The sequence below is a fragment of the Vicia villosa genome, linkage group LG6, assembly GCF_029867415.1.
Source record: "Vicia villosa cultivar HV-30 ecotype Madison, WI linkage group LG6, Vvil1.0, whole genome shotgun sequence".
Taxonomy (NCBI): domain Eukaryota; kingdom Viridiplantae; phylum Streptophyta; class Magnoliopsida; order Fabales; family Fabaceae; genus Vicia; species Vicia villosa.
Window position 1 is genome coordinate 110,245,808 of NC_081185.1, and position 9,830 is coordinate 110,255,637.

At 34.8% G+C, this 9,830-nt stretch overlaps 1 protein-coding gene across 1 annotated transcript; it reads right to left on the reverse strand.

Moving 5' to 3' along the window:
• On the reverse strand, positions 1-4,121 carry LOC131609579 (COP9 signalosome complex subunit 1-like). The gene is made up of 6 exons (XM_058881305.1): positions 3,601-4,121; positions 3,117-3,437; positions 1,672-1,788; positions 1,496-1,581; positions 572-806; positions 1-448 (listed from the first exon to the last, which is right to left on the reverse strand). The coding sequence occupies exons 1-6, from the start codon at positions 3,997-3,999 to the stop codon at positions 269-271; spliced, it is 1,338 nt and encodes a 445-aa protein (XP_058737288.1). The 5' UTR covers positions 4,000-4,121; the 3' UTR covers positions 1-268.
• Between the last annotated feature and the right edge of the window lie 5,709 nt (positions 4,122-9,830).

Here is a 9,830-nt window from a genome sequence, read left to right on the forward strand (position 1 = left end):
TTGGTGCAGTTTTTTATTTTTAATTTTATTAGTTCAATTTGCAGTTTGTTTGAATATGAACCCATTCTCAAAAGGTGTACGTACACCAAGTGAATGAAAACAAAAGTACGCCATACTATTGTCTAACGTTCTGCACAAATGTACGTTTGCCGCCTTGACAATCAAAGAATGCAAAGCAATATTCTTTTAAATTCAGTATAGAACCTTCATCTATGTCAATGCCTATGAAAAAACTAAAAACCTTGGGCCTAATAAGATAAATTCACGATCACAGCCTCCTACCACCTCTTGACCTACTCGCTTCGTACTTGAGGATACTGGATCTCAGGAACATAGACTGAAGATCTCGATCAAATTCCCTTCCAGTTTCTAGAACCCTTTGAAAGGTGGCCTTCCTTTGATCTGCATGTCGTGCATACATAACCTTGTTGTGTGAATCAATTCGCGCCTGCAAGACCATAATTAGATACATAAGCAACGCTTATCTGGTGCCTACAGTTTTTAGACTGAAAGGCATTTCACTAATAATTAAACTGGGTTGGACAACAGAATATTGAGGAAACCAAAGAACCTGTATCTGATTATCAGTAATCAATGTCCCGAGTTCTTTTTGAAGTCCAGCAGCAGTTGTCTTGAATGCATCAGCCATCATGTTCAAATCAACAGACACAAATGGGAGTGTATACTGGATAAGTGCTTTCTGACGGATTAGATCATAAAGTGTCTCAACATGGGAATGCAAATGTATGTCCAGTAACAAGTTTGATTTTAAGTTCCCTAGGTACTCCAGACACACTGCATAACGGCTGCCAAAAAGGAAGAAAAGGTATTAGTTGGAGGAGAGATAAGCACAAAAAACAGTTTGAATAGAGCATGTCATTATAAGTGGTGAAATAATGTACTCCTAAATCTTAAAAGAAGCCAACCCCTTTTCACCAAAACAATACTACCATAGAATATACTTTGAAAAAAAGATATACAAATCAAACTCGCAGGGTTCAGATATGAAGTTCAAGTAACGGCATTTTCCATAACCTCCAACCCCCACCCCTTCAATAACACAAGAGATTCCCACTAATTACATACGACATGGATAAATGTATTACACTAATAATCAACCATTAAAAATAGCCAACCAGCAAAAACAATTTTAAGTTTGGATCTGCAGTTCTATAATGTCGCTTGTTATATTTAAAGATGTCCGTAACATACAAATAACACTTGTCAATTTATTGCAGCACATAACCAATGTCAAGTAATAGTGTAATACTATTCTCCATGCATACACTTCAATTCATTATTCTTAATTCCATGCTCATTTTCACAAAAATAAAGCTAGGCACAATATATTATTACAAACTACATATCCTAGGCAGTCCAATTCTACCAAATGAAGGGTACTGATAAATCTATTTTTAATTCATTTAAGCAAGAAAAAAGGAAGGTGATGAGTGGAGATAACTCAGCATAGAAAAGAGAAAGTGCAATAACTTACCTTGCATAAAAATTATTTATAAGTTCTCTTACTTCAGGCACTAATTCTAAGAAATTCCTGAAGACGGTATTGTCTATAACTTTGTTCTGCAAATAAAAGAAAACTAGATCAGAGAGGCAACATAATCAATGTCTAATAATTGCCATTTACATGCAGAATATAAACTGAGAACATGCCTTTAACTCTGTCCGATCAAATGTAGCAAGTGCGCAAAGTCCTCCATACATAGCAACATCTTGAGATGAAATCACTTCATTATAGTGACTCCCTAGTTCGGGGCTAGTCTCTATAAACTGAATTAGATAATGAAAACAGTCACCAAAAACGTATAAACAATAATGTGAACATTTTATCATTATTCAATCATTGATAAATAATATTGAATCCTCAACTATTGAGAGATTGTATACCTTGTGCAACAATTAATATTATTTAAAGAATGTATATCTCATGCAACAACTAATACGAGTGATCATCATGATTTCAATCACATGTAAAATGAAAATGATAGATTATACAGATTAGGAGACTTTGAACAATGTGAAAATCAGTATTCTCTTTTTTGGTCAATTATAGTCCTGGTCACTAATATCAAAATGACTTAACTTTAAATAAATAACAATTAGCGCAGGACATTTTCCACACGAGAATGAGATGCCACCTCTATTCACACGATCATTACCATTGCACCATATACTTCTACCATAAGCAGGGACAAAACCAGCGTCATAATACTGAATAAATGAGATATATTGAAGAATTAACATCCTAGACATATGTAATTCATAACAAACCATAATCAAAATCAAGTAATGCATTATCCTCACGCAGCTTGATCAAACTTTTATCAAGTAACTCACTCTTTCATTGCCCCCAACTACAGCAGAGCAAATAATTTTCTTGTCCCTCCTCTCCACGGCCAGAGGATGATGCCAGTTAGTCATAACAATATAGTGGACTGAACAGGATATAGACACTTGTCATATAACATGTTAAAGGAGACCCCATGGATGGCTATAGAAATAGACCTGGGTTTCTGTCAGCATAAAGACTCAAGTTTTATTTCACTTTCTTCAGAACAACAGTGCTTGCTTCATAATGAAGCATTGGAAAGGAAACCTTCTGCATGTGGACAGGACCTTTCTGAACAGCCCCAATGTCTCTTCTAATGCTCTCAATCCTCAGTGCTTTATGATTAGTATTACTGACCCAAACTAATTACTCAGTAAAAAAATGAGCTAAAACTAAAACCCAACCCTAAAATAATTAGGGTAACAACATCTGCCCGCTCTCTTACTTTTTTATGCTACCATTTTCTGTTCTAATTATGTATTCTCTGTTTTCATCTTTTTCTATGTTTCCTTCATTTGCTTAAATTATGTTTAATTATTTTTAAGTTTTAACTTGCCTACCATGCATCCGCCATAATAGGCTGTTTGTTACACCATGAATAATGTGGATTGGCTCACTGCCATAGTCCACCATCCCACAATGGCAACACTGATCTAACCCATTAGCTCAAAATATACATCAGCCTTTGAAACTTTAAACCAAAATGTTATCATAAGAAAATGCAGTCACAATCACAATTGAAATAAACAAATACTAGCATTGAACAAACCTTTCGAGCAGCAAGCTTATACTTTTTGGAAAACAGATTTGATAACCCCGCAGCACAACGCAGCTTTGCAACTGTTACCGTGTCAAGGGGTTCCACAGTCTGTTCCGCCTTGCTAATATAGCTGTTAATATGGGAAAACTGACCCATCTCAATGCTGACCAGAATCGCACACATACACGTCTGAATACAATGCTTCATTGTAGTGCAATAATCTCGGGTCCGAATGTAATTCTTAAGAGCTTCCGTCAATTGCCCATGAGCATAGTAAAAATCTCCAAAATCATTGTACCCCATTCTTATACTCTCTTTAATCAAGTTCGTCTGCAAACAATAAAATGAAATCAACATGAATAATAATATAATACCTATAATCTCAAATCAATAATATTAAAGATACATATTGCACATTGAATGTAGACCTAACAGATTGAAAATAACAAAACCTAAAATTGAGAAATGCGCAACTATAGAAGAAAATGTATACCCTAAAGGAATTAAGCTCAGTTTCGAGTTTCTCCTTCTTCAGCTCTGCTTTTTTATTAATGTTCAGATACCAAGCGTCGTCTACGGCATAGTCAGGTCCCAAACGGCCACTAATCTTGTTAACGACTTCCCTCATGAGTGACGTATCCTCTCCCTGCTTGATTTCGTCGAAGGCCATACGAAGCGCGTCCAACTGCATCGTCAAATTTTCGCCGCAGTGTTTGGCAATGAAGAGGAGTCGGGAGATCTTGGTGCGACCGGAGTAGAGGCTAGCGTAAGCCTCGATATCGAATTGGTCCGCGCTGATGATCTGACGGTGGTTAGGGCGATTTTCGTCGTCGCCGCCATTGGCGTAGATTTCGTCGTCGATGAGAGCGGAGATGTCGTCGTCGGTGTTCATGTTGGTTTGGGGAGGAACCCTAGCGGAGGAAGTGGGGGTTTGGGGTTTTTTGCGGTGGCGAGAGAAGTGAGTGTGTTCTGGGTAGTGTGAGAAGAGTGCGGAACCAAATACTCAATCGCTGTTAGCTCTACGGAAGGAATTTAAAATTAAAATAAAATAAAAAATCAAATGATGGTGACAAAGTCTTGTAATTGCAAATAGTTGTGTGACATGTGTAATTATTGTTAAACTCCAGGTAAATTTATCATTGCTAAGTAATGATTAAAAAATTAATCTACAATATAAGAAAGTTTGATGTTCTGGAAAGTACCAGAATGCCCCTTTGCAAATCTGTTGCGCCACGTGGATGCTGTCTTTGCATTTCCTTGCTCTTTCTACTCTTTCTATGCTTTCTTCCACTAACCCATCTTTCTTGCAAGCCAAATCCCATTTCGTTTTTAATCTTCCTTGGAAACCCAAAGTTACTGTTTGCTTTACTCAATCTGTCTTATCATTGCAGACTACTCTTTCCCATGCCTCTCAAAAGTTAGTCTGTCTATTACCTTCTACTTCTGCTTTCCTCCCTCCTCATTTCTCACCAAACTGCCATTCATCTTCTACAGACTCCAAATCTCATCTTCTCCAAATCTCATCTTCTCAATATCACATCTTCTCAATATCTCACCTTCCTGCAGCCACCGTATTTACAATAGTTTCGAACACTTTCATGTCTTAGGGTTTCCAGATCTGACACTTTCATGGCTTAGGATTTGCAGATCCGTCACTTTTTGTTTATGAAATTTCTTCGATTTGTATCGGTTTTTTGTTGAGTAGTTAGACATTATTGTGTCTGTGGTTTTGTATGTATTTATGATTTGTATCGGTTTTTATGTTTTGACATTCAGATCTGTAGCGGCATCAACGGGTTACCGACGATTAGTGTGGTGGTGGTGGAAATGGGTTTCCGACGACGAGTGTGGTGGTGGTCCGATTCGAAAAGGTTTATGTATGACATTTTCAAATTAGGTTTCGTTATTAACTTTCTTTTGTAGAAAGTGCAGGATTTGAACTAATTATTATAGATCTGATATTTGTTCTTCGTCGTCAACCTTTGTTATTACTCACAAATATTTGATTTTACGTAACAGAGTGGAGAAATATGGTGATATAAATTAATGTATCTCAACAGTCGAGGCTGCAGAATTGGCCTCTAAGCTTGTATAGCTCTTCGCTCTGTGCTGCCAATAATTCTCTTAAAGTTTCTTTTGATCTAACTCAACTATAAAAACTGGTCCAATAGCGAGTGGTTTAATGCATATATAGGATAGCCTTTGATACCATACTTGAATTTAGGTTGAGCTTTACTCAGCCCTTCAAACCAGTGTCTAAGATGTGAGATGCTGGATCCTAATTGTAGAAAAGCTCTTCAATGCTTGAATAAGTGTAGTCCTGTTGTTCAAGCAACAATTCATAATTTGCATCTTCTGAAAGTTTTTTATTTTTGTATATGTAGTTGAAACTGGCTCTGCTACAGCAACAGCATCAACAACAGTGGAGCATCAGTGCACAACAGCAGCAACTTCAACAGCATACTCTTTCAAATCAGCAGTCTCAGACTTCAAATCATAGCATGCACCAGCAAGATAAAGTAGGGAGGCGGTGGTAGTGTCACCGTGGGAAGAAAAAAGTTGCTTGTATCAGATTTTGCTCTATCTTTCATGTGGGTATGCTCTGGTGTTCTTCTAAAATCATTCGTAATAAAAAACATGAGCTTTTCTCATTCCTATCTTGCTGAGATTGTGAAGTTTTCTTTTTTCATAGCTAACATGTTCTTTTATGCTTTTCTTTCTAAGCTTTTTCATGGTGGTGCCAACAATCCTCTTGCTACTTTGGTTGATGCTATTTCTGGAGACTTTCATAACTTCCTTTTCTGCATTGGTTCTAGAATTCTTGCCCAGGTTATTTGAATGCAAGACTCCACAGGGGGATGCTGGTTTCCAGTTACAAAAGTAGAATTTGTCATAAGGATAAACTCTCATAATTACTTTGTGGTATATATAATGTTTAGAATGTTTCATTTTTTGATGATAACCAATGTTCATGTTTATTCTTAATTGCATTTTAGATGCTGTCTTGATTCAAATTGCAGGTATGTATATCTATTATGAAATGCTTCTTTTCATGGCTCTAATTTGAGGTACCACATAATTGAACCTTTTATGACAGAGGAACAATGTTTGTTAACAGTTGGTAAATAAACAGAACTATAAGTTATCAACTTGAAAGTTAATACAAATCCCCACATGATGTGCTTACCATCCACTACCACGCTTGGTTAAAATAGATGCATATGTCTTACATAACTATCAATACTTGGCTCACATTAATATAGATGAACAACAATTGTTTTTCAGCAAATAAATTTAAGGTTTTCAAGTCATAATCAAAACCATCGTGTCATATTTCACACTTTATCCATAAAACAAATACTACTTACCTACCATCGGTCACAAACCATCAGGGTTTCCGATAACTTCTTTACCCTATGCATAACTCATTGCTTTTCCCATCCAACTGTCCATGCTTTACACACCATGTTGGGAATTGCTTCCAATGTTGCGTACCTGCAGGAAAAAGGGGCACATTGTTTTGGCTCAGGCTAGGGTGAGAGGCCTGTTTAGGTCTCTCACCGTGAGAGACATCATTTTTTTTTTTTTTTGGTTTCAAATGCTTTTCTGCCATTGGATTGAATTAAAGTACCCTTGGATTGAATTGGAGCCATGGTTGCTATGGTGTACCAATCACACACAATAAAATTCCTTTAATGCTTGTGTAAGTGTGGCGCTGTTTCCAATGCAGAATGGTACAGAAAAAGCTGAAAATTCTGCAGCCAATGATTATGCATTAATTGAGTGCTGAAAAAATTGAAAAAATAAAAGAAAAATCGGAAGGGAGCAAAATTGAGAAATGCAGCAAATTAAGAATGCATAGATCTTTGATTTTCATATTTGCTACCTGCACCAACTCATTATATTCTAATTTTGCAACATGCACCCCCTCTCATTAACATATAAACATTACTAAAATTAAAATTAATAATAGAAAAACTGCATATTTATTTATTTAAATTAAAAACTGCATATTTATTTATTTAAATTAAAAACTTGATATTCATTTAAATTAAAAAAATCAATAACATTTTTTTAAAATACATTAACATATTTTTTATTTAAATACGTTAACATATTTTTTGTAAAATTTGATTTTTTTTTAATTTAAAATATAAATTATGTTAATCTTATAAAAACTCACGTTAATTTTAATTTTTTTTAAATTTAAAAAATATTATTTTTTATTTAAAAACTGGATGTTTATTTAAATTAAAAAAAATAAAATTTAACTTAATAAATCTAACGCTAAATTTATTTAGTAAAATTTGATTTTTTTTTAATTTAAAAAATGAATTATATTAATCTTATAAAATCTCACGTTAATTTTATTTTTTTTAAAATTTAAAAAAATATTGTTTTTTATTTAAAAACTTGATGTTTACTTAAATTAAAAAAAAAATTAACTTACAAAATCTGACGCTAAATGTATTTTATAAAATTTGATTTTTTTTAATTTAAAAAATAAATTATGTCTAAATTTAGAAATCTCACGTTAATTTAAATTAAAAGTTATGGTATTTAAAAACAATTATTTTGACGTTTAAATAAATTATATTGACCTATAAAAATTATCAAAGTAAAATTAACATTCTTAAAATTTAAATTATTTATAAAAATTATGTATAAGTAAATAAATTGTTAAAAGAAAAAGTTGGAAAAAAAAAGCATCATAATATTGTTGACCAGAATACAAAACAGCTAAAACTAAAAATAAAATGAACAAAAGGTCTGGGAGGGGATCGAACCCCAGACCTTGGAGAAGAGAGAAGACTAAGGGCAAGAGCTGAGCCACTAGGGCAAACAATGTATTCATTTATTTACATGCCTTCCACTTATAATATATAAACAAGGCTTCGTTTTTTATATGCAGCCAAGAGTGGCACCAACACCCCCAGTGATTCCTAATAAATAGAACTTGACTTGTTGACCCACCAATAATATTAAGACAAGTATCATGTTGGTCATATAAAAAATACAAATTGTAAGCAAGTAGATGATATTTATAGATTAAAACTTGTATTAAAATAAAAAATAAACATATATTTTCAAATTAATAGATATATTTATTTTTTAAATAAATCCAACTTAATATCATGAAATTTTTTGAAATATGAAAAATTAAAATTAACTATACACATAAAACAAATTTTAGATATATTAATAGATAAAATAGACAAATAAACTACATTACAAGTATTCTTTTAAAACCTGAAATATTCAATACGAGTGCTTATGTTTTACAAGTATTTCAGCACCCAACATAACATACAGTTTACAAAAAAAACTGAGTATTCCGCAGCAATTCATTCACGACGGATCCTTTCAATGTCCTCCTGCGGTATCACCCCTGCGCTCAACATAAACCATGATTTGTTCAACAGGTGGGTAACGGATGGCAAAGCGAAGTTTGTCACCAACCTGCACTTCAGCATGCCTTATATAGTCAAACCAAGCCCCACACAAATAACACTCCTTCTTCTTCGAACTCTTCTTAATCTCACAGTCATAGGGTTCATTATTGTCACAGTCATAGAGCTCAATATTTGAAAAGTTTCGCAGCTGGCAGCTGTCGATGACGTTGGCTGGAAGTTGCTGCAAATTAAGTAGAAATCATTATCAGCTTCAATACAATTCAAACACAATTGAAATTATACAACAGATCAAATTTTTTCATTTCCTACCATAACATTACTCCGCGTCCTCTTCGCATCAACTACTTCTCGCGACCACATCTCTTCGTCCTGATCCACAATTATAGGGCTATACACCCTGACACTGAAACAAAATCACAATTAACATGAAGCCCGGACTCGGACACGGGACATATCATCGGACACGAGGACTCCGCTAATACAGAAAACATAGGACACGGACACGGCAAGAACATATTTTATATATTAATATAACAATGCAATGTACGTGTCATACGCGTGTCGTGCGAGTATCCATGTCCGACGCGGCGACACGCCTTCTGAATGGCGTGTCGGCGCTTCATACGAACACAATGTATAAAAAGGTCAAACAAATGCTTATGCAGTTACTTCAACACAATTCCAGTACACATTTGATTTACCTCTCGCTATCCGATGATATAGTTGTGTATTCATGCTCATCTCTTTGAATGTCGTGGAGGTCCGAAGACTCCATGTTGTTACCCTTATGTTTGTGGCTGCAACCAACACCACCTTCAGCACATCCTTCTCTTTTAAGATTCCCTTTCTCTACCTCACCACTTCTCTCACATTTCCTTTTTCCTTTCTCCATGGTGCCTTTTTCCTTCCTAATGTTGGAAGTATCCTTATGCAGACTATGTTTCCTGGTAGTGAGTTCATCATATCAGGGTCCAATAAAACACTTAATGGTTACAATCATACCTGCATCCTACTCAACAAGAAATGGCAAGGAGAAATTGGTTTTCATGTTATTAAAAATCATAAGTTAAGTACCTTTGGGATGCAGATGATGGCATCTCTCCTTGACCGTCTTTACCTTTAACTTTGCTTTCTTTCTTGTTCCTGGCGACCTCCTCCAACATGTGCTTCAAAACAAAGCTCCTTGTGCGTTTCCCAGGTATTTTCCTTTCCTGGGAATCATCCTCATCGCAGCTTCCTTCTTTCACCCTGCATTTTAACAAACAACCACTTCAATATCCCGTATCACTTTTTACACGGATATTACTGT